General features: G+C 42.0%; 1 protein-coding gene across 6 annotated transcripts in view; it reads left to right on the forward strand.

Moving 5' to 3' along the window:
- Positions 1-25,745, forward strand: part of GOLGA4 (golgin A4) — a 318,629-nt gene that overhangs the window by 214,546 nt on the left and 78,338 nt on the right. For 4 of the 6 annotated variants that reach the window (XM_033930559.1, XM_033930558.1, XM_033930553.1 and 1 more), the window contains exons 13-15: positions 4,394-4,528; positions 5,607-5,762; positions 15,655-19,925. In XM_033930559.1, the coding sequence (XP_033786450.1) occupies positions 4,394-4,528; positions 5,607-5,762; positions 15,655-19,925 (4,562 nt within the window). The remainder of the gene's footprint in view (positions 1-4,393; positions 4,529-5,606; positions 5,763-15,654; positions 19,926-25,745) is intronic. The other 2 variants (XM_033930557.1, XM_033930554.1) reach the window with 2 other exon arrangements.

Here is a 25,745-nt window from a genome sequence, read left to right on the forward strand (position 1 = left end):
GTGGGTGGATCTTGTTTAGCCCTTTTAGCTGAGGCTCCTGCAGCAAATGCTGTTTCCAATTTAGACTGTCTTCCTGATGCCATATCAGCTGCAGAAGATTTCACAAATCAGATTTTCCCTTTTGGAGTTTAAATTTGATCATTTGTGCTTTCAAATTAGCTGAATTGTGCTGATGAGGGAGGACCAGTAAAATCACCCAGCCATACTGTCTTGCAGCCAAGTTCCGGAATTGATCAAAAACTTTCCTATTGTGAACAAATAAGTGCTGTGGTAAGGAACTATTTCCTCAAACTTCACATGATTAGATCTATTGCAAAGGTTCTTGAACTGGCCACCCATAAAATCCTCATCCATTCTCTCATTATCTCTAAACTGGATTACTGCAATTCATTATATAAAGCCATTACTCAGAAATAACTAAAACGACTACAGTTAATCCAGAACGTATCGATATTGTGACTTTTTGTGCTGAGTTACATGTAATATCCCCAGAAAATAATTTGTAGTGCAGGGATGTGTATACCTTTGATTAAAGCACTACAGACTTGATGTAGCTGCAAGGGATGATATGATCTGTGATACCAAAGTACTCAGGGCCACAGTTGATCAGTCTCACCCATAGGGAGAGGTATGGCCAGTATGAAAAAGGAGGTATTGATGCCCCTGTATAAGACTTTGGTGAGACCTCATTTAGAATATTGTGTACAATTCTGGAGGCTGCACCTTCAAAAAGATATAAAAAGGATGGATTTGGTCCAGTGGAAGGCTACTAAAATGGTATGTAGTCTTTATCATAAGGCGTATGGGGACAGACTTAAAGATCTCAATCTGTATACTTTGGAGGAAAAGCGGGAGAGGGGAGATATGATAGAGATGTTTAAATACCTATGTAATGCAAATGCGCATGAGTTGATTTTCTTTCATTTGAAAGGAAACTCTGCAATGAGTGGGTATAGGATGAAGTTAAGAGGTGATAGGCTCCGGAATAACCTAAGGAAATACTTTTTTAAAGAAAGGGTGGTAGATGCATGGAGCAGTCTCTCAGAAGAGGTGGTGGAGACAGAGACTGTGTCTGAATTCAAGAGAGCCTGGGATAGGCATGTGGGATCTCTCAGAGAGAGAAAGAGATAATGGTTACTGTGAATGGGCAGACTAGATGGGCCATTATCTGCCATCATGTTTCTATCCCACGGGTTCTGTACTGGTTTGGTAGGGAAAGAAGAAATTGCCATAGCTGCTGATTTTCTTTCCTACAAAAAAAAAAGATTGAACAGAAATGGTGAAATTTAGCAGGGAAGTGTTCAATGTTCTTTTAGAATTAGAGGGGAGAAGCAGTTATTATTACATTGATATTGCAATACTGATGGAGCTGAATCTACAGGGTGCCCTTAAAGGGCAAGGCTTACAATACTTGTTCTTTGTCTCTGTAATGGTTAATGCAGTGGGCTGAGAATCTGGGGAATTGGGTTAATTTCCCACTGCTGCTCCGTGTGACCCTCCTTTGCCACAGGTAGAAAAAGGTGGTATATTATGCTTTACCCTTTATCCTCGAGAGCCGTATTCCAGTCGGGTTTTCAGGATTTCCCCAATGAATATGCATTGAAAGCAGTGCATGCAAATAGATCTCATGCATATTCATTGGGGAAATCCTGAAAACCCAACTGGAATACGGCTCTTGAGGACCGGAGTTCCCTACCCCTGCTTTAGACATATATTAATTGTAGCATTGAATAATGCAACCTCAGTATTTCTTGAAAATATATAAAGTGTGTAAAAATTATCAGTGAATTTCAATTCACTGTGTTCAGATGTTTTGTTTTGTATGTTTTGTCCTCTTAAAGAATGCGATTGTTCTTGAAATGTTGAGATAATTTGGCAAAGAGTCCTATCTTCAAAGAAAGTTATGCAGGTGATGAGTATGTAATTCACTATCCTTATATTTTCATGTATTATTCAAATAAAATCTGACCATTTAACTAGTATGATCTCTAGTTGTAACAAACTTCAGATCCTTAATAGAAGGGATTAATAAATGAACATAAGACTGAACAAAGAGATCTTTAAATGGGCATGTTTAATCATGAATCTACCGCATATACTCGAATATAAACCAAGATTTTTTGGCCAAAAAAATGGCCCAAAAATGGGGGTCTCTGTTTATATTCGGGTCAGCGCTGACCTGCTTCCCTCCTGAACTTGTTTGCAGGCCTCTGTTGGGCATGCCGTGAGACCTGGTGGTCCAGTAGTGGCTGGGACAGGAGGGATCCCTCTTGCCTCCTGTCCAGACGATTTTAAGAATTTTTATCTCCCTCCCGCCTCCTCTGTGTACCTTTAGTATCCCTGGTGGTCCAACAATGTATCATGGCAAAAGCGACCTTCCTTCGTTCCTGCCCATGCAGAACTTCTAGCTAATTGGCTGCTGCGAGTTCTCTTCATCCTCCACTCCCTAGCAAGCCCCAATGCACTTTTACCTGGCCAGCTGCTGTTCAATGCAGGTTGGCTCACCCATCCCTTTACTGATTCCCACTTCTCACTCTCCTCTACAGGTAACACTTTCAGATGTTTGTAGATTTAACTCATCTTCAATGTGTGACTCCCTGTTGATCACAGGCTTGGATTATTCCCCTGCTCTTCCTAGCTCTAAGCACATTCCTGTTTTCTGGGACTGGCTCCCCATCCTCCTTTGCAGTTCTGCAGCACTTCCCCTGGCACTCACAGATTCAAGGCATGCAGAGTCCATTTCAAGGCCTGCAGAGTCCATTTCAAATTGTTTGCCACATTCTCACCCTGAACTCTGGAAGCCCAGCAAGGATCACAGTTTGAAACTTTAAAGATTAAAATGCTGAGTGGTAGAACATGTTCTTGCAGCCCAGGGCATAGGAGCACACTCTCATACTAAGTCGCTATGTTCTGGGCAGCCTGCAGAATATTGCTCCAGTGGCCAAGGTGAAGGCATCCAGCTCAAGGAGCCGAGTTGAGACCTTGGAGGTGTTTGCAGAGTTTTATCAAGAGCAAAGAGGGGAGCAAGGATCCAGCGATTAAGCAAGAAAAAAAAACTAGGCAGCCAAACCAGGAAACACACAGACTTTGTGAGACAGCATATCTCTTCTCTCCATCCCCAATACTGCCAATGTTCTCCTGTCACTCTTCCTATTGCAGCTGCTGTGCTGCTTCTTTAGGCTTACATAGCCCAGTGCCCCACCATGTCTACCTCCTGTGAAATGTTAATTGGGAGAATAATATTTTTAATTTTTGTGAGGAATGGGGACAGTGCTAACTCCATTATTTCCACACTTCCTTGGTTTAATCTCTAACCATAGCTCTTCACAATAGTGGGACTCACGAGAACTGGTAGCAGCCATTCAGGGAGTGGTGCAGAGATGGGCAGGAGCTCGAAAAGCTCGCTCCTGTGTGCCAGCTGGCTGTGAGATCTGAGGGAGGGGCTCAGCGTGGGGCAGGAGTGCGGAAAGCTCGCTCCTGCCCCTACACCACTGGACCACCAGGGATGCATAAAAAGGTACACGGGGATAAAAAATATTGTTAAAGTTGGCTGGGATGGGAGACGAAAAGGATCCCTCCTGTCCCGGCCTACCACCAGAGGGGGAAGAGGGTACAGGGGAGGAAGGTGAGACAGGGTGTAGAGCCTGGCAGGGAATGATGGGGGGCAGGGTTCAGAGGCTGGTAGGGAGGGGGCTGGCTGCATAGCCTGGTAGGGCAGGAAGTGAAGGGTGCTGGGTGCAGAGCCTGGTAGGGAAGGGGACTGGTTTCAGAGCAGGGCAGGGAGGGGAGGGTGCTGGGTGCAGAACCTGTTAGGGAAGGGGACTGGGTTCAGAGCATTGCAGAGCAGGGAGGGAAGGGGGTTGGGTGCAGAACCTGTCAGGGAGGGGACACTGAGTGCAGATCCTGGCAGGGCAAGGTACTTGAATATTAAGCCCCTTTCTTATATTCGAGTCAGCCATTTTTCCTCCTTTTGGGGGGAAAAATGGGGGTCTCAACTTAAATTCAGATCGACTTATATTCGAGTATATGGTAATCAAGTTGCAAATGTACCCAAAATGAAAGTAAACTGAAAAAGCACTTGAATGAATTGAAAAAAATGTGACAACAATGCCTAAAAAAATGTGTGAAAGCGTGGTCAAACTTGTGAAAACGTGAATCATATCGAGTTATCTGTTTATTATATAATAGTCTCATCCATTTAAGTAAATTAATTTTACCAGCAATTTAGCCATCCTGACTTCTTGTCTCCACCACTGTTGTTTTTTGGTGCTTCTTAGTCTGTGGAGGATTTTGGTCTTCTGTTTTGGCATCTAAATAAATCCCAGCCCATTAAAGTGGAAATATGCTGCAGTGTAAATATTTGGAAAATATTTTCCTTTTTTTGTTTGGCCAGCAGAAATCTTCTGAAGAATATATAGCAGAGCTGGAGAAAAAACATGCCAATGCCTTGAGTTATAAAGAGCAGGAGCTTAAACACAGACTCCAGAATCAAGAGGAGGAGTTTCAGGAACGGTTGAAGGTAGCACTTGTAAGCATCAGCTTTCATAAAAAAAAGCACTTCTAAAGCATCAGAGCTTCTCTTTTTATTGCTATCCTTCCTCACCCAGAGTTTTTTGTATTGCAACAATTTATACTAGTAAGAGAACAGATTATAAAACTGACATTTCATTTGCACCTGCTAGGGGAGATTTCCCTCATTAAGCCCCATGCTCCTTCCTTTATCACCTAGTCATTGCACAAATCTTGGTCCTGTTTGGCACCAAAATCTAGCTCACTGTTTGGAAAAGCTGCTATTCTTCTCACCTCACCCAACTCAAACTATATGCCTCTCGACCACGGCATAGCCCCCATTCCTCTCCCACACTCACTCGTATTCTCTTTCTCCTCTTGCTCTCTACTGGGGACATCAATTCTAATCCTGGTCCTCCCAATCATCCCTCATGGAGATCATACAGCAATCTAACCAATCTTATTTCTGTTCCTCTCCTCCCGCATTCCTGCCTGCCCTTCTCATGAGCCCTATGGAATGCCGGCTCCATCTCCAACAAACTTGCCTTCATCCATGACCTCTTTATCTCTAAAAAGTTCCACCTGCTATCACTAACTGAAACCTGGATCTGCCCTGAAAACTCTGCTTCAGCTGCCACCTTGTGTCATAGAGGTTATCTTTTCTCACACATGCCTCGCCCAGATGGGCATGGAGGGAGTGTTGGATTCTTACTCTCACTATCTTGTAAATATTAACCCCTTCTTCTGCCTCAATCTCACTGTTCTCCTTCCTGTCACATACCTATACCCATTGTATCATTCCTTGTAACAGAATCTCCCCAACCCTGAGATGTCCAAATTAGATTGAAAGCTCTTCTGAGCAGGGACTGTCTATTGAAAGTTAAATGTACAGTGCTGCGCATGCCTTTTAGCATATGGAAATGATAAATAGTAGTAGTAGTACCTCCTAGTGCTGGCTTGTTCTGTTTCAATATAACATTACTGCTCTTTTTAGTTCCTTGTCATCGCAAAAACTTAAAATTTTAATTATGTAGCAATACTTTTGTTCAAAGCATTGCAATCTTACCTTGACTTTTATTCAATATTCCTTTTATTAGGAGAGGGCTAGAGCTGAACGTTTAAAAATCATACAGGAAAAAGAGCAGCAAAGTTCACTAGCCTTGGAGGAATTAGAATTACAGAAAAAAGCAATGCAGTCCCAGAATGAGAATCAACTTCAGGACTTTCAGCAAGAGCTAGAGACATTCAGAACGGTGAGTAGAAAAAGTAATGTCTTTAAGGTGATGGATCTGTTCACGGTATCTATATGCCTCCTTTAGGCAGCTAAAGCATGAGGCAGTATTCTATTTCTGTCTACATATTTCACAAGAGAAAGGAAAAAGCAACCCCACATAAAGTCAACCAAAACAGAGAAACAAGTGGGGAAGGGACGGTACACATCAGCCTTGGGAACAGTTAAGGTTTATTAAAAGTAATCATCTGTTAAAACATATCGCAAGTATGAATGCAAGCATAATATAAAGTCCTTTTTTTATTGTTGAACGCAACATGGCCCATGTTTCGGCTTCCAATTGAAAGCCTTCCTCAGGAGTGAGCTTGTAATCTAAGAAATATGTAAAAGAATATGGGGCTCATAATCGAAACTGAAATACGTCTAAAATCCTGCCTAAATCGACACTTGGACGATCAAAAAGACAAGTCCAAGTGTCAATAATTGAAATGGGTTTTAGACGTATCTAAAAGCAGCTTAGGCCTTTTCTCTGGTGCTGTACGCCCAGAGTAAAAAGGGGCATTTTAGGAGGAGTGGTGAGGGTGGGACGTGGACTGACCTAGACTTATTTGTACTGCAAGTATAACCGAAAGTTTAACGAGACTGCCTAGAGCTTGTACGTGGTGACTTAGGCATTCAAAAGAAGGTCTTAATGCCCAGAAGGTATCCAAAGTGACCAGATAACCACTTCAGACACAAAGTACAGACCCCCCCCACACAAGATACAGACTCCCCCAGTGATCACTGACCCCCATACCATAAAAATCAGAATAAAAATGTACATACCTACCTCCAGAACATCAACACCTGGCACAGAGGTGGCTTAAGTAGTCTTGGGGGTGGGTTAGTGAACCATAGAGATGAAGACCCAGGCCCATAAGCCATTCTAACCACTGCATTCATGGTGAAACATATGCACCCCCTAAAACCTCCCAAAACCCTATTCTACTGCCATATAGGTGTCACCTGCAGCCATAAGGACTATTGGGGTGGTACACATGTGGGTCTAGTAGGTTTTGGTGGTGTTTTGGGAGGCTCACCATGATCTATGAGAGTTGTGTGCGATGTTTATGCGGCACCCTTTTTGTAAAGGTCACAGCAGTGCCTTGTAAGTTGCCCCACTTCTCTGTTGCCATGTCTGGGTGTCTAGTCCATTACTTTGCTGACCTTGCCCACGTCCAAAAGGTCTTGTTCTATGCGTTTTTGACTTTGACAAATTTTGGCCAATAATGGGGTATAAAGATAGATGACTTAGAGGTTGAATGATCAAACGGCTGGATGTAGAAGTAGATGATTCTCAAAAAAAGAAATATTTTGGACGTATTTTTCGAGAATGGATTTTTAACATATCTAACTGGGTGACTAGCGACTTAGGCCCAAAATGGAGTTAGACTTATTTTTTGATTATGCCCCTCCATATGTATATACGTACAAATTACACAAACATAGAAAAATAAAATGAAACGATGGTCATGAATTTGCCAATCAAATTATAAGTGTATAACAAAATTTAATGTCATAAACAACAAAACTTAATATCATAAAAAATATATCATCATAAAAAGACATGTCATATGGCTACATATTTCACCATAATTTCTGGGTTTTCATGATTTCACTTACAAAGCAAAGGCTTTAGTGATCTGTTGTGCCTGTAAAGTAAAATATAGACACTGTAGAACTTGTTATGCTGCTTTTTTTATAAGATACCTACTATTTCCATAAAAATAGCCCCGAGTTTAGACATTTTATACACCCATCCACCCACCCATCCATATTACTTTTGCAGCATTTACGAAGCCTTACTATCTTGAAATTAAGAGCCTAAACCTAAATTTGGATTCCATATTGTCACAAAAGAATCAGTCCAGACTAATGGGATATGCCCATTTATTAGTAGATTGAGAAAGAGATCACTAATAAGCTGTGCTTTATAGAGTAGTGTACAGCTTGGCTCATCCAGCATTCTTTATCATCTAGCAGGCAGATGCTATGACTATTTCTTGGTGGTCTCCTAGCCTTTTCTAAAGTTTCAGTTGAGTCTGGGGTTGAGATACTAAGTTTAAAGTGTAAGCCTGGTGGTTCCATGTCCCTCTCTTCTCTCCCAATATCACCCCTCTGTTGATGTTTTATTCCCCAAATGTTTTCTCCTACCTCTTTAAAAAAAATCAATCAATCAATCTATCTATCTTATAAGTTCATGACAGATCTTTACCTCTGGCTATCTGACATGCTAATTAAAGGAATATTTACTGCAAATAGAGGATATATTATCATTTATCCCATTGTTAAAGATTTTTAAAAGATCATTTCTCAGCCCAATAATTACAGACCAGTTGCTTTAATCCCTCTTTTCATTAAACTTATGGAAGGTGTACTGCAAACTCAACTCATGAACCACTTTCATCACTTTCAACTACTTCACACCTCTCAATCAGGCTTTAGGCAATCATTATTGTATCACTAATCAACGACCTATATAAGATACTTAAAAAGAGTCAAAATGCCCTTGTTCTCCAATTTGACCTCAGCAACACTTGTGGACCACGATCTATTGCTTTTATGCCTAGATGCCTTCGGTCTATCTGTAAAAGTACTAAATTGGTTCAAAAGCTTCCTGAAATCACGAAGTTATCAAGTAAAGATTGGGGACACTTTATCAAGTCAAGACTGGGGACAATCTATCTTCAACATTGAACAGTGACTGTGGTGTCTCTCAAGGCTCCCCGTTTTCACCTTTACTCTTCAACGTCTACCTTGCTTCTTTAGGAGACCATTTCAATAACCTAAATGTCTCACATTACAGCTATGCCGATGACATCACAATCATCTTTCCTGTCACTAGTCTGACAACAGCCGAAATTCTCAGACTAGACACCATCCTCACTACTACATAAAATTGGATATCTTGTTTTAAACTAAAGCTAAATACTGAGAAAACAAAATTCTTTCTAGTGATAGCCTCTTAACTCTCCAATACACACTATAACCTTAAGGGGAACCAGCTTTCCTATATCACCTACTATCAAAATCCTGGGTGTGCACTTAGATAGACAATTGTCCATGTCTGCTCAAATCAACCATGTTACATTCAAAGGATTTTACACTCTTTGGAGACTCAGATCTATCAGGAAATTATTCAACTAAGCGCCTTTCATTCTCCTAGTCCAATCACTCCTTAGTATCTTAGACTATTGCAACATCATGTACTTAGCGGGACTATGTAAGCATTTCCAGAAACTAAGCATCATTCAAAACACCACTGTTAGGCTAATATTTAAACTGAAAAAATTAGATCGCACAACACCTTTCTATAACAAACTCCACTGACTGAAAATTGAAAACCGAATACTTCTTAAATTTGGTTGTCTCCTATATAAATCTCTAAACGGTTTACTTCCCAATTATCTTACCAACCAATTCTCATTCTCCAGACTTGGACGATCCACTTGACCTCAGTCATTTTTTGCCTTCCCTTCAATTAAAGGTTTCACCCACAAGAGATTCATCAATAAACTTTTACCCTACCAAGCAGCTTCCAAAAATTTGGAATGGAGTCAACTATTCCGATCTTCAACATCTTACATGTATTTCAGGAAGCTCCTAAAAACATTCCTCTTCCCCAAACAGGACGACCTAGTTTAAATTAAACACCATTCACATTGTTAATCTAAGTCTAGACTACCCCTTCTCATTATTTCACCCCTCACATATCTCTGCTGTATTCCCGCTAATTGTTATATGTGATTGCAAAACTTATATTATTCCTTAAATGTTGTAATTTGCTGTTTTCTCCCTGTTTTTTCATTCTGTAAACCGCTTTGAACCAAGAGGCTAAAGCGGTATATAAATAAAGATTTAAGTTATGTTTATGTTTATATATATATCTATATATATATATATCTATATATATATTTTTCAGCTTTCTAATAGATTTTTCTAAAGTTTTGGGGTAAGTTTAGGTCTTCAATGCCTTGGAACTAAACAGACTGGCAGGTTCTAAAAAGCAATTGTGAGTACTGCTCCTTTTTATTAAGGCTGAACTTTTATATTACTATTCCTGTTGTGGGAGTCAGGTTTCAATATCGAGGCAATGCACTGTTTGTATTAAGCATTCAGACAGCCAAATTCAGCTGCTGTTAGTTCTCTCTGTGGGCTCTAGTATTGTGCATGAGAGTTGGAATCCTAGCAGAGTTTTGGTGGGCTCACTGTGACTGCTGTGGATTGTGACACTGCTGTGGCCATCTTGAATTCTGTCTCAGTCGCGTCATTGGTAATTCTGGCAATTGCTGAGCCTTTGTCCACTGCATAGATTGCCCTTTTTGCATTAGTTATATTTTTGAGGCAATGCAAGAGCTTATTGTAGCTCAGTGAGAAATTGCAGATTCCAGTCTCAAGTACAGAGTTGAGCAGGGACAGAAATCAAGTCCATCCCCGCTGGAATCAAACCCGTCCTTGCTGGAAACCAAACTCATCCCTGCAAGGAATCAAATCTATCTCCGCCCATCCCTATAAACTTCAGAAGTAGTTATTTCATTTAATTATGCTACTGATTTAAAAACTCTGGTAGAAGACCCATTTACAAATAAGCAAAGACACTTTATTAATTTGGAAATATTAATTGGAAAGAATACATTCTTTCTAAACGGGTCTCTGCCAGAGCCTCTAATGTAAATATAAAATACAAATACTCAAGCTGATGAAGACTCCCAAGCTGTGTCAGTTGAGGACTTCCTCTGAAGGTGGCCGAGGGTCACTTTTGCCAAGCTTGGCAGGCAGCAGTAGTGTCACTGAATCACAGATGGCGGCTTCTCAGTGGCTCAGGGATGCTGCCAGCGACTGCTGCACTTGGTAGAGGAGTTCTTGCCATCTTTGGAGGAGGTCCTCAACTGGCGGTACTTGGGGATCCCCACCAACCACAAAAATGGCCAGCAAGTACTATAGCACTGGAGAAATAAAACCAGAAATGCATTTCCTTTGCTTTTGAACACAATACAGACATCTGCTATATACATTTCCCAAAGCTAACATATTTCAGTCAATAAATTCCTTTTTAACCTTTGTTGTCTGGAGATTTATTTTTCCATCAAGTTAGTCCCAGTTTCTCTTTTTTCCACTTTCCCGTCTTCTGCAAATTCTTCTGTTGCTGTCTATTGGTTCCTCCTACTATGGTCCAGCATTTCTCCCTCTCTCTTCCCTTTCTCCCATTGTACAGCATCTTCAAGTTTCAAGTTTCAAGTTTAATCTTTATTTGATAAATCGCTTATAATAATATCTAAGCGATGTACAATATAAAAACCATCAGATTGTGGTAATACATTTAGATAACAAAAGTCAATTAAAAGACAGACAATATTGGACTGACACGAGGGGTTGGGAAAAAAGGGAAAAAGTTACAATGTTGTTTTACAATAGAAATTAACATCAAAAGGAAAGCATATTAGGTAATAATGGGTTAAGAAAATCTAATAAGAATGTGAAAACTTGAAAAGTTATGTTCTATGAGTCGTATGCATCTTGAAATAGATATGTTTTTAAAATTTTCTTAAATGTGACAAGGTCTGTTTCGCTTTTAATATAGTTTGGAAGGGAATTCCATAATGTAGGGGCTTTCACAGAAAACATATCATTTCGTCTTGTACCTATGATTCTTAGCGAAGGGATTGAAAGTAATTGCAATGAGGAGGATCTTAACGGACGAGAGGATTTGTATGGGACAATCATTTTTGCAATGAATTGGGGTTCGTTAAAGGTCAGCGTTTTGTAAACCAAAAATAAAGTTTTAAAGGTAATTTGATGAGTTATGGGAAGCCAATGTGATTTGATTAATAAGGGGGTAACATGATCGAATTTCTTTGCTTTATGAATTAATTTGCATGATGTATTTTGGACGATTTGGAGACGTCTATTTTCTTTTTGAGTTATGTTGATTAGGAGAGAATTACAGTAGTCCAGTTTAGAGATGATAAGAGAGTGAACTAAAATATTGAGTGATTTATCATCCAAGAAAGTAGAAATTGAACGTAAGAGCCGTAATCTGTAAAAACATGATCTTACTATTTCACTAATATGATCATGAAAAGATAGATCTACATCTATTATTACGCCAAGGATTTTCAGCTTTGATACTGATTCTATGGGAGTGTTATTAAGTATGAAAGGTATGTTTTGAAATATATCTCCTTTCCAATTGAAGAGCATAGTTTTTGTTTTTTGGATGTTCAGGACCAGTTTGTTGTTGTTTAACCAGTTATTCATTTTTTCTAATTTATCTTCACGCTCTTCTATCCTGGATCAATCTCCCTCTTTTTCCCTTCCCCCACTCCTGAACAGCATTTCTTCCTCTCTCCTCCATCCCCATGTGCAACAAGTCTCCCTCTCTCTCGCACTGTCCACCATCTGTTTATCTCTCATTCACTTCCTTGCTGCAAAGGGAGTGGGGAAAGAGAGAGAGAGGAATCCAGGGAGCATCTCTCCCACCCCCTCTACTGCCACATCCAACATTTCTCCCTCTCTCATCCCCCGAATCATGTGCAGCATCTTTCACCCCTGCCCACCAAACCCCATGCCCAATATTTCTCCTTCTATCACCCCTCCCCAGCACCATGCCACATCTCTCCCTCCATTCCCTCTACCACTATGTCCAGAATTCCTCCCTCTTACATCCCTTTCAATCTGTCCCACTGTTCCCTCTCCACCACCATATCCAACATTTCTCCCTGTGCATCTGTACCTCACTCCTCTCCCTCCTTATGCACAAAAATTCTCCTCTTTCTTCCATTCCCCGTGTACACAATCTCTCTTTCACTCTCACTCACACACACATGCCCAACAATTCTCCCTTTCTATTTCCACCCGCACCTCAGCATCTTTCCTGCCCCCCATCCTATTTCCCAAGTTTGTGCCCCCTTCCTCTCTCCCTTTTCTTTCCGTAGTTCATGCTCCCCTTCATTCCTTATGTATCCCAATTTGCACCCCCCTCCTTCCAGCCTTTGTCCCAAGTTTGTTCCCCTCCCATGTTCCAACGCGTGCCCTCCTCTATCCCAAGTTCATGCCCCCTCTCTCTCCCTTCCTTGGTCTAGCGCGCATGCTCATGTTTTATGGCCCAACTACTTTGGTGCCTCCCTCCCTCAAGACTATACCGGAGCCATCCAGGTCATCCGCCTTCTTCCTGCCTTCTAGCCTCACTTCTTCGTAGGGCCATGGTCCCTGCACACTGCATGTGGCTGACCAGGAAGCCTTTTCTCTGACATTAGCTCTGACATCGGAAGGAAGGCTTCCGGGTCAGCTACTGACTGCGTACTTGGAGCGCTGCACACTGCATGGTGGCGAGGCGAATGCGGCTGGAGGGCAGGAAAAGGAAGTGCACAAGTATTGGAGCCTCTCGAAGTACCTCCAACCCCATGGGATCCCCACAACCCCAAGGGTCCCCACAGGATCTCCACAGCCCGAGGGGAAAACCCCGTGGGAACCCCACAGCTTCCGTGGGATTCCCATCATCCCCATTCCCATGCAGCTTTCTAGTCTCAAGGTGGCTAAAGCTGTGTCAAAGCTTTACTTGCTTCTTTATTCAGAGCTGGAACAGTTTAACTTACCTAAGATGGATGCATTTCTTACTGCCGTCACCAGAAAGACAACTATTCCAGTTGAAGGGGGCATAAATTGCTGCTATTGTTAAAGAGGCAGGAGTTTTTTTGCTTATGAGTTACTTTGTCCACTGCTTAGCTACCCTGTTTCCCTAAAAATAAGACCTACCCCCAAAATAAGCCCTAGCATGATTTTCAGGGTTGGTCCTAATAAAAACCCTACTCCCCAAATAAGCCCTAGTTAAGATCCCTCCCTCCCATTCCTTTGTGCACTAGAACAGCACCGACTGCCTTACATACCTCAGAAGCCTTAAAACTGGTAGCAGCACTCTTAACAGGCTGCTTTGCGGCCTTCCCCGCCGGGGGCTTCCCTCTGCCACATCAGTGATGATGTCATCAGTGATGTTGGTGGTGTTCTGGTGCACAAAGGTATGGGAAGGAGGGAAAGGTATAACACGGTGGGAGGGTCAGTGGTGTTCCGGTGCACAAAGGGATGGGAGGGATAGGTATAATACGGCAGATGTCAAGGAAAGATACCATGTTTCCCTGAAAATAAGCCCTAGTGCGCTTTTAGCACAAATTAATATAAGACCCTGTCTTATTTGGGGGGAAACATGGGGAAACAAATTAATATAAGACCCTGTCTTATTTGGGGGGAAACATGGCTGAGCTAGGCTGTACACTGCTCTATAAAGCACAGCTCATTAATTAGTGCTCTCTAGTTCTACTTGCTGGCAGATTGGCAAAAACCATTAGTCTGGACTGATCCTCTGGAACTAAAGGAAAGAAAATTACCACTAATTTTTCTATAATATCCCTAGGCTGGCAGTTGGTGCTACCAACATTTATCTTGTTTTACACATTTAGATAGAGAATAAGGTGCTAAGGTGAAAAAATGGATATCTGTTTTAATTACCTTTTTCAACAAACCGTTTCTCTGTTAGTTTTGATTAAATTTTTGACATTCGCCTAGTTGTGCAGCTTTGATTTTCCATTTTTCTCCAAGAGCAATAAATTTGAAACACTGTATTACATTACATTACATTACATTACAATCCTCACTTCACTCTGAATTGCACCAATAAGAAATCCCGCAGAATTCAGCTGTTCGCCTTCCCCTCCCTAAAACTATGTCATCTCAAAAGATTCCTCAACAAAACCTTTGCCTTCCAGGCGACTAAGCTGAACCCATGGCTAGCCCAAATGGTGCTCGAGGCCCCTACCTACCTTGGCTTCAGAAAATTACTTAAAACTCACCTATTCCGCGCACAGGACCCTTAACCCCCTTTCTCCCGCAATAAACCGACACCCGCCCCCACCCCCCTCCTACTGCTCTTCCCCTTCCCCCCGCCCCTTATTTGGTCTCTCTCTCTCACTCTTACCTTCCAACCTAACCTTCTTCGTTGCTTGAAACTCTGATAAAACTCTGATACAATGTTCCAACCTAACCTTCTTCGTTGCTTGAAACTCTGATAAAATGTTGTAAATCCGCGTGTCATCTCGGATCTTAATTAATTGATGTGAACCACCTAGAACTCCTTGGGTATGGCGGTATACAAGAATAAAATTATTATTATTATTATTCCCCATTACCTTGCGGTTTAAGGCGGATTACAAAAGGAGTTATCTAGCCATTTCCAGAGGAATTGAGGAGTAGAGTGAGTTGCTTCAGAGAATTGGGACGAGTCTTGCAGTGTTAGTTTGTCTTCAAGGATTTCTTGAATAGCATGGTTTTTATTTCTTTTCTGAATGATTTGTAGTCTGGGGTCATTATCAGTAAATTGGAGAGTTGGTAGTCTAGTATATCAAATGTACAGTAGAAACACTTCTAAATAATTTCAGAAAGTTTTTTTATACTGAGTTAAATTGTGGATTTCATATCTATGAGTGCTGTTGCCCTAGAAAGAGGTTTGTTATTATCAACTTACTTCAAAAGTATTAAAAGTATATTTAAAACCCTAAGGGAGCAAGTTATTAAAGTGGGCTAGTATTAAGACAGGTTATTTTACTGTTAACCCAGGTCATTAGTGACTAGGTCCTTTGCATAAAATTGGATCTGTGTTAAAACAGCACTAGTTAGGGGTAAAATAACCAACTTTAAGTTTAACCCATGTTAATATCTTCCTCTGTATGTGAAAAGATAGAACTTTCTTAAATCTACAAATAACACATTCAGTGAGTTTGTATAATATACAGCAGCATTGCCATAAGAGATGCAGAAAAAGTTATTTTGAAATAAGCTTTTGATAAGCTGTAACTATTCTAATTGTTTTATTTTCTTGTTAACAGAGAGTTCTTGAGTTGGAAAGTTCCCTTGCCAAGTGTTCACAAGATGGCAAAAATCTATCATTGGAAATGTCTACCCAAATCGAATCTTTAAAAAACCAGCATAATGTAGAGATTATCAACTTGGTTGCAAAGCACAAGGAAGAACTAGATTACATTCGAAAAGAACAGGAGCAGCTCAGGACAGAAAAGTTGCAGCTCTTAAAACAAGAGCACCGGTTACTTTTGGAGGAGATACAAGCGCAACACAAGCAGGAACTTGAAATGCAGTTAAAAGAAAAAGAAAATGCATTCCATGCACATGTTAAGCAAATGAATGAAAAAACATTAGAGAAGCTTGATGTAAAACAAACTGAGTTGGAAGCGCTATCTGCAGAGTTATCAGAAGCTGCACAGGTGCGTCTGAGCTTGGAACAGAAGCTCTCTATTTTGGAGAATACCAAAGAAACTTTAAGGCAAGAATTGGAGGCCAGGTTGGAACAAGAAAGAGACCAATACAAGATGCAGATCGAATCCATTGAAAAAGAGCATGGTACATCTGCTGAAGGGGTTGAGAAAGCACTCCGAGAAGAAATCAGTTGTCTAAAGCTTCTCATAGAGGAGAAAGAAAAACATCTGGAGGAATTGCTGACACAAGAGCAGAAATTAAAAGAAACAGCTGAAAAGGCTGAAACTGAACTCAAAGTAGCATCTGCTAAACTGGAAGATGCCTGTCAATGGCACCAGAAGTACTCCAATGGTCAGGAACAACTGAAGCTTAATGAGGCAGAGCTGACAACATTGCAACAGACATTAGCAATTATGGAAGCAGACAAAGATCACATTAAAGAACAGCTAACACTAACTGAATTCCAGCTGAATAATATTAGTACTGAACTAGAGTCTTACAAATCTCAAGTACAGGAATTAAAGCAGCATCTTGAAGAGCAGAGCAGTGAAGCAGCACAAAAACTTGCTTCCTTGACCCAGCAATATGAATATCACATCAAAGACCTCACTGAGGAGAAAGAGCAAGCAAACAAAAAAGTAACAGAAAAAGAAGAGGAGATTATCCAAATAAAAGAGCTACAAACTCAACAAGCTGAAGACCTGAAACAGCAGCTATCAAAGAGTGAGGAAAAAACGAGTTCTTTGCAAAGTGAGTTTGAAAACAAATTAAAGAGTCAAGAAAGCAAAATGGAAAAAATTAAACAAATAGCAAAGGACATGAATGAAACATTTAAAAACAAATTTTCAGAGCAGGAAATAAAGCATAAAAAGGAGCTTGAAGAAAAGCAGTTGCAATATAATGAAAAAGAAAAACAGTTCAACGAAAAAATACTTGAAATGGCTCATGCAAGCTCAGTTGGAATTGATGATGCCGTGTTAAAATTGGAGCTAAACCAAAAGGAGCAATTAGAGAGCCTCACTGAAACTCACAGGCAAAAAATGGAAGAGGTAGTAGAGTCCTGTAAAAAAAATGTTAACCTACGTATTGAGGAGCTTCAAGAAAAGCATGAGGTAGAGTTGCAAGAAAAAGAACAGGAACTTTCAGAGTTGAAACAGAAACTGCATTTGGAGGAAAAAGAGGCAAGCAAACTGATCATACATCTAAAGGAGGAGCAAGGCAAGAAAGATGACTCTTTGAATGAACTGCAAGAGCAGTTGAAGCAAACATCATCACAGGTGAGCACTTTGTCACAAAGAGGAGCAGACCTGATACAAGAACTGGAAAAACTGAAGGCAGACCTGAACCAAGCATTGCACGAAAAGACTATATTTCAGACTCAGCTGAGTGAAGCAAAGGTAACTGATGAAAAGTACAAGATTCGGGTTAATGAACTTCTTAACTTGTTAGAAGCAACAGAGGGAAAACTACAAACTCTGGAGACTTTGCACTGTAAAGAACATGATGATTATGAGAAGAAATTGGAGAACAGACTCTCAGAAATTCAGCAAAAAGAAACTGAACTTCAGAAGATATCAGAAAAAATAACAGCATGGATAGAAATATATGTCAGTGAAGCAGAAGTAAAAGGCAGTGAATTTAATAAAAAATGCAATGATAAAGTGAATGCTCTACTAGCCAGAATTTTATGTTTCCAGAAATGGACAGTTAAAGTTAAAGAAGCAATATTAATTCAGGCAGGTAGAATTTCTGAACTAGAATCACAGATTGAGCAAATAATGAGCCAGCATGCTTCACTAACATGTTCTTTACAGCAATCAGTGCAACATTTGCAAGAAAAAGAAAATCAAATTATAGCCATGAAAGATGATCTACAGTGTCTTATGATAGAAAAAGACACTTTAAAAAAAGAAGGGGAACACCAGCAGCAGAATGCATCTGAGAAAGAAGCAAGCATCACACAGCTCAATAAAGATTTATCAGAGAATATGAATGCTGTTACTTCAGTGAGGAAAGAGCTTGATGAAAAGCAATCCCAGATTTCATCACTTGATAATTTGGTAAAGGAACTCAAAGGTAAATTAGAAAATAGTGTGGATTTAGCAGAAAAGGAAGCAATCCTTTCCATTTTAAGAAAGCAACATGAAGAGGATCATCTGAAGTTGGTAAGTCAATTGCAAGATTTGTCATCCAGGCTCAACGTACTCAATCAAGAAAAGACATCTGCACTTGAACAGGTTGATCACTGGAAGAACAAATTTGCAGAATGGAAGAAAAAAGCTGAAATAAAGATTACTCAGAACCATAATACCATCAAAGAATTACAGGGAAAGCTTGAGATTCACAACAAAGAGAATGATGAGAAAGAACAACAGTTGCAGAGGCTGAAGGAAGACTTTGATGTACAGAGGACTAATTTAAATAGTTTGAAGGATGAGATGGGGCAAATGCAGACAGTGAAAGAAAAACATGAATTTGATTTATCCAGTGCACTTGAAACCCAAAAGGCACGTGTTGCTGAGATGGAGGAGCACGTTTCTAGGAAAACCACAGAAAATCTCTGTTTGATGGAAGATCTGAAGAGGCACAGTCAAGAAAAGGTCATAGAGCGAGAAGAACTGATCCAGCAACTTCGACATCTTCAGGATGCAGGTTTAGAAAAGGACAATCGTTTTTCAGAGACTGAACAGAAGGCAGCAGGTCTTGAGAAAGAAATAGTTTCTATAAAAACTGAACTGAAAATGAAAGAGCAAGAAATTGAACAGATGCATAAAGAAATGCTGAGAAGCAAAGAAGAGGAGCTGAAGATGCTGGAAGATCGGCTTAGCACAGAAAACGCAGTTAAGCTGGCAGAGCTCAAGAAGAAGGCTGAGCAAAGGATTGCGGCTATTAGGAAACAGCTGATGTCACAAATAGATGAGAAGGAGCAGTGCAAGAAAGATCTAGAAAATCAATTGCAAGATCTAAGAGGGAAAATGCTGGAAAGAGATGCAAGAGTAAAATCTTTTGAAGAAAAAATTAAATCCTTGGAAAATACCTTTGGATTGGAAAAACAAGAGATGGAAAGGGAAGTTCAGAATGTTAAAACAGTTGTGGAGCAAGAAAAAACTAATACATTAAGAAATTTACAGCAACAGTGTGAAGAAAAAATAAATATTTTACAGAAAGATTTAATGGAAAAAGATGAACTGTTGCAAAAGCACAGGGCAGAGCAAGAAGAAAAAAATGGTGTAACATCAGATATGCAAAAGAAATTTGAAGAGCTGCTTAAACAGCTAGAGCTATCTGAGAATAATCATCAACAGGACCAAAGTGTAATTTTTGGACTACAACAAGAACTTGATGAGCAGAATAAGAGATATTCCATGCTCTTAGATCAGCAGCAAGAGAAGGAGAAAGATTTAGCTGCTATTAAAGAAAAACTAAATGACACAGAGCAAAAACTTGAAGCACTAGAGAATACAATTAGAGAGAGACAAAAAATAATTCAAGAAAAGGAGATTATAGTAAAAGAGATGGATGGCTCTGCCACAAAAAAAGAGGAAGTGCATAGAGTAAAGATTGAAGCGTTAATGTCAGAAAATGAAGAAAAATTAAAGAATATCCAAAATCAACTCAGTGAAAAGGATGCCATTATAAAAACATTGGAAGAAAGGATGGAGGACAGGAAAAAATCTGATGCAGATCTTCAGAAGTTTCTTGATGATATTCAATTACAACAGAAGGAGTTGAAGTCAAAGTTGGAGGAAGCAGAAAGTGAGAAGCAAAAGATGCGTAAAGAAGTGGCCAGACTGCATAAGGACTTGCGAAGTTTACGGAAGGAACATCAGGAAGAGCTTGACATAATGAAAAAGGAGGTTGCAGATGAAATGGAAGAGAAATTGAAGTAAGTAGTAGTTGAAACCTTAATTTGATACACAAGTTACTTTTAGAAATGGTATATGTGTACTAAAGAATGCGTTTTTTTACATAAAAGAACAGAAAATTATGGCAAATTAAGACCACCCATACCTACTACTAATCTCAGCTATCCATTCTCTTCCTTAGAGATCTTTTTTGCATATCTTGTGCTTTCTCTAATTCAAATATTGTCCCCATCTCCACCACTTCTACTGGGAGTCTTTCTATGCATCCTCCACCCTTTCTATAAATAATTATTTTCTTAGATATTTGTGAGATGATTCCTTTTCACCTTTATCCTAAGCCCCTTCATTCCAGATCTTCTTGTTAATTGAAAGAGGCAGTTTTATAAATTGTACAATCTTTATAGACAGGTACACATTCCAATTTAGATTGATATTGTTGAATAAGTATGGATGACCATCTGCTCTTTTTTTAACAAAAAATATTTTGTGGACCATGTAGTGATATTAGATAAAATAGAAACTGGAAGACAGATAAAGGCCAAGTCTTCCCATTCAAAGCATCCACTATCTGTTCCTTTCCCTAAAAGATCCCATGTGCCTGTCCTACGCTTTCTTGAACTCAGACATAGTCTTGTCTCCACCACCTTTATATCAGGAGACTAACCAATGCACCTACCACCCTTTCTGTAAAAAAGTATTTCCTTAGATTACTATGCCAGCTCATCCTATGCCCTCTCATTCCAGAGCTTCCTTTCAAATGAAAGAGATTTGACTCATGTGCATTTATGTCACAAAGGTATTTAAATGTCTCTATCGTACCTCATTTCTTCCACCTTTTCTCCAAAGAATACATATTGATATCTTTAAGTCTGCCCCCATACATCTTATGATGAAGATTACCAACCATTTTAGTAGCCTTCCTTTGGATCAACTCCATCCTGTTTATATCTTTTTGAAGGTGCAGTCTCCAGAATTGTAAATGTAAATGAGGTCTCCATATTCTAAATGAGGTCTCACCAGAGTCTTATTCAGGGGCATCAATACTTTTAACTTTCACTGTTGCTTTTTCAACTTGTTTGGCCACCTTAAGATCAACACTATCATACCCAAGTCCCACTCCTCTTTCGTGCACAAAACATAGTAAGATAGTAAATGACGGCAGAGGTTTGGTGCCCCTGCTGTCCAAAAGTATAATAGTATCATTCGTGATGGAGAATCCCTGACTTTTTCACACCCAGATTCTATAAACAGTGCCTACCAGTAAGTGCCTCTTAAATTTTTTTAATTGGTTAATTGGTGCTGATAATTGAAAGAACTATTAAAAAATGATTAAAAAAAAGTAAAACAAATTAACAACTTGTGCTTAATCAATTTTCCTAAGATTTTATCAATCTCTCCACAAGATATGATAAAGCATTACTTTCTGGAAATTCTTAAAATTCCTGAGAACTCTATCACCACTTACAAGGGTGTATTATCTACCTACAAAAACTCAGGACTCTCAAAAGAAAGAAGATGATGGAAAACCACAGGAAGATCTCATAGATGTTTCCGCTTTATTGGAACAATCAGATAGAGAAGTGGCTATTTCAGCCCCTTTCTTATTGACTGTAGCTTTAGCTCCAGACAAAGATGGGATCCTTAAACTTTTCTTTAAAAATAGATCTAAGGACTTCCTGGGTTTCCATATTCAAATATTTCCGGATATCTTGAGAAAGACTCAGAAGAGAAGAAGGGAATTTCTATTATTGAAACCAGGTGTGACTCAGATAGGTGGTTTCTTTTTTCTTAGATACCCCTGTAAATATGTAATCAGATACCGTTCCTTAAAATATGTTTTTGTAGAACTGGCTCATTTGACTGCTTTCCTTTTTCTGAAGACCCTTGAGAATGGAGAAACATCTGTACCTAAGTAATAATTCAGCAACAGATTATGGGATTTCGTTTGTTTGTTATCTTTAATTTAAATTACTCTTATTCTTAAGTCTTGGATCCTAATTTTGAGGACTAGTGTGTGATTAAGTTAAGATGTGATTGGGGGTCACGTGATGACGCTGAGCTGAACGGCGGCTCCTGGCTCGTGCTCCGACCCTCTCGCGCCTTAATCTCCGCTTTTTAAAGCCTTTCAGCTCTACTCTTCTGCCTTTCTCGGCGACCTGACCAGCGGACAGCAGTGGGAAGCGACCGGCTGCTTCGGCGGCTTTCTGTGCTGGTTTGCGGGCGAGTTATGCCAGTCAAGACCCCGCGGCCGATACGAGCCCAGCGACTGCACGGCGCATCCAAGATGGCTGCCGGATCTGCGACCCCGCCGAGAGTGCTGTTGCAGGAAGACGCGGTACAGGAGCTGACCCGAACTATATCGGCAGCAATTGATGAGCGGCTCACCAAACTCCAGGCAACTGTGGAGGATGTGCGGGACTGCCTGGAGCGGCATGGCCACCGCCTTCAGCAAGCGGAGTCTCGCATTGCCACCCAGGAAGATCGCTCCGGAGTGCTGGAGGAGCAGGTTCGTGGCCTGCAGGCTAAATGCGCTACCCTACATGAGCGATTGGAGGACCAAGAGAATCGTGGACGTCGCAATAATATCCGACTGGTGGGCCTGACAGAGAATATCCGCGACGCTGACCTGCGTGACCTGGTGGAGCGGTGGCTACCTGGCGCTGTGGGATTTACCCCAGCAGGATCACGCGCCTTGGTGGAGAGGGTGCATCGCCTGGGCCAGCGCCGTGAGGGCGCGGGTAGGCCCCGACCTGTCATCGCCAGGTATCTGAATTTTGCTGATAAGGCCCAGGTCATGGCTCTGTATAGGAAAAAGGGCGCGCTGGAGCGCGAGGGCGCTAAGATTCTACTTTTCAATGACTACTCTGCGGAAGTAGCTGCCCGCCGGCGTGCCCTGGCACCTCACTGCACCGAGCTCCGCAACAGAGGTCTACGCTTCGTGGTGCAATACCCTGCACGGGTCCGGGTGTTTGAAGCCGGGGGACCGAAGACTTGCGAGGATGTGGAGGCGTTACAGGCCTATATCAGATCTTTGGCGCCTGTACCTCCGGACCCATGAGTAGCACTGCTTTGCTTTGATGCCCTAAGACTATCTATGGTCTCTGCATATCTGGTACCTGAATCGGGGGCCTGACAGTCTTGAGCCTTTGCCTTGTGCTTCGCGTATGGAGGGGCTTCGGGGACTAAACTGGTTCCCCACTCTGCCGAGTTCCTGGCTGCCCTGCTGGATGCTTCAGGGGTGCGCTACCCTGCTGTACCTGACGCTTCCTCAGCTTTACCACCTGCTTAGGACATGCCTATCCGGATGCCTGGTTTTGGGTTGCTGCATTCTTATTTTACACGCAGGGATCCTGGACTCTGGACTTTGAGTGTCTGGTGTTTTCCTCTATGCCCCTTGTTTTCTTTCCTGTTCTGTTTGGCTTCTTTGTCGCCCTTGGACATGTTTGTGGGGGGCGGTTTTGTTACTGGGGGTGGGGTGGATTTTCGAGGTTATAGGGGTCTTTTTGCGCGAGGGGGTTGGGGGGGGCTTTCAGAAATATGTTTTTAGTTCGGGGGGGATGGTCGGGATGTTGGATGGGTAGGGGTGGGAGTGGCGGGTGGAAGAACGGAAGGGGTATTGCATGTATGGTGAGTTGTGGACTGTCTGTGTGGGGTATGCTTGGGTGTGTATGTTTGTGTGCTGTGGATACGGGACAGGGAGCCGGGGTTTGGTTGTGGGGGGGTGATTCCCTAGTTCAGTGGGGGGTTGGGGGCTTCATCGCTTGTACTTGGGGGTTCAGCTGGGAGACCCTCGGGGAATTTGGGCTGCTTCGCTGGGACGGTGCATTGGTGCTGGGTTCTTCCCACGGCTATGGCTGACTTGGTGTGTCTTACGCTGAATGTGGCAGGCATCAACTCGCCGGTAAAACGCACGAAGGTCCTATCGTTCTTGAAGAAGGAAAAGGTCTCTGTGGCTTTTCTACAAGAGACTCACCTCACGGCATGCGAACATCAGAAGTTGCAGCGTGATTGGGTGGGGGAAGTAGTGGCGTCCTCTTACTCATCTAGACAGAGGGGGGTGGCTATCCTCATACATAAGGCGGTGGTAGCGGTCACACACAGAGCTATCCGGGACCCTCAGGGCCGCTTTATCATCTGGGTGGGGACTCTGAATGGCAGGCCTGTGGTACTCTGCAATGTTTACGCTCCAAATGTCTACACTCCCTCTTTCTTCTCTACTCTAGTGGCCCAATTGATAGCACTACCGACTTACGAACTTCTGGTGGGAGGGGACTTCAATATCACCAGCGACCCTTCTATAGATTGTAAGCCTCCGAGACCAGTGGCGGCGGACAATGAGCGTCGGGGGGTGAATTTCCTGATGGGAGAATTGGACCTCCAGGATGTGTGGAGGGTGTACCACCCTGGGGAGGTGGATTTTACCTTTTTCTCAGGGGTTCACCACTGTCATTCTCGTCTGGACTATTTCTTACTTCCCTCTCGCACCATCGGGCAGGTGGTGCGCACCCACATATTGGACGTCCCTTTTAGCGATCACGCTGCTGTGACATTGACTTTTAAGTGGGGTAGTGGCTCTCAGGGCGATCGTGTGTGGCGTTTTAATCCCTCCCTGTACCTTGACGAGGAATTCCACACCTACCTCATCGAGGAATGGTCTAAGTATAAGCAGACAAATGAAGGGACTGAGGTCTCGGACACGATATTCTGGGAAGCGGCGAAGGCCTACCTCCGAGGCTGTATAATAGCCTACTCTATTCGTAAGCGTAAGCTCCGGGATGCTGAACTTACGTCACTGGCAAAACAGATGAGGGAATGCCGGTTATATCATTTGCGGCACAGCTCCGAGGCAGCTCGACAATCTTATCTCCGACTGCGCAAACAAATTGACGCCATCCTTTCTGCGCGGGCTTTGACCCACCTTGACGTGTACAAGTTTCAACTTTATAGGTGGGGTAACCGGGCGGGGAAGCTCCTGGCCAACCTGGTTCGTCCACACCGTCGCGCTGCGTGTATTTCCCATATTCGGGACTCCTCGAATGTATCACATCGGACTGAGACGGCTATCCAGACTCAATTTGTACGTTTTTATAGCGAGTTATATAGCGCGGGCGCGTACGATACTGAGGCTCGTGATCTTTTCTTTAGAGGCTTGAATCTTCCGACTGCCTCGGAGACGCACCGCGACCTGCTCAATGCTCCTATTACTTGTCAAGAGATCTCCGTAGCTATTGGCCGTCTGAAACTTGCTAAAGCTGCTGGACCGGACGGTATGGGGCCCGAGTTCTATAAGATTTTACAACATCATGTGGGCCCTGCTTTATGCGCCATGTTTGGTGATATGCAAGCCTCGGATAGAATTCTCCCGGAGCAGAACCATGCTCATGTCGTAGTGCTTCCTAAACCGGGCAAGGATCCCACTTTGGTGGGTTCATATAGACCCATATCCTTGCTTAATCAGGATATGAAACTCCTTACGGCCATCTTAGCTAAGCGCCTAGCGCAGGTCGTCCCTGTGCTTGTACACCCTAACCAGGTGGGTTTTGTGCCTGGCCGTTTTTCCTCGGCCAACATTCTTAAGGCTCTGGTGGCTTTGAGAGAGGGCAAGAAACGATCGGGAGACGACTTGTTGGCTAGTTTAGATGCCGAAAAAGCCTTCGATAAGGTTGTATGGCCTTACCTTTTCTGGGTCCTGCGCCGCTTTGGCATTACTGGATCTTTTCTCGAATGGGTGGTTCGTTTGTATACGGCTCCTACTGCTCAGCTCCTTATTAACCGCCAGCGCACGGCTCCTTTTCCTTTACGGAGAGGGACCCGGCAGGGGTGCCCCTTGTTGCCGCTGT

The sequence above is a fragment of the Geotrypetes seraphini genome, chromosome 2, assembly GCF_902459505.1.
Source record: "Geotrypetes seraphini chromosome 2, aGeoSer1.1, whole genome shotgun sequence".
NCBI classification, from domain to species: domain Eukaryota; kingdom Metazoa; phylum Chordata; class Amphibia; order Gymnophiona; family Dermophiidae; genus Geotrypetes; species Geotrypetes seraphini.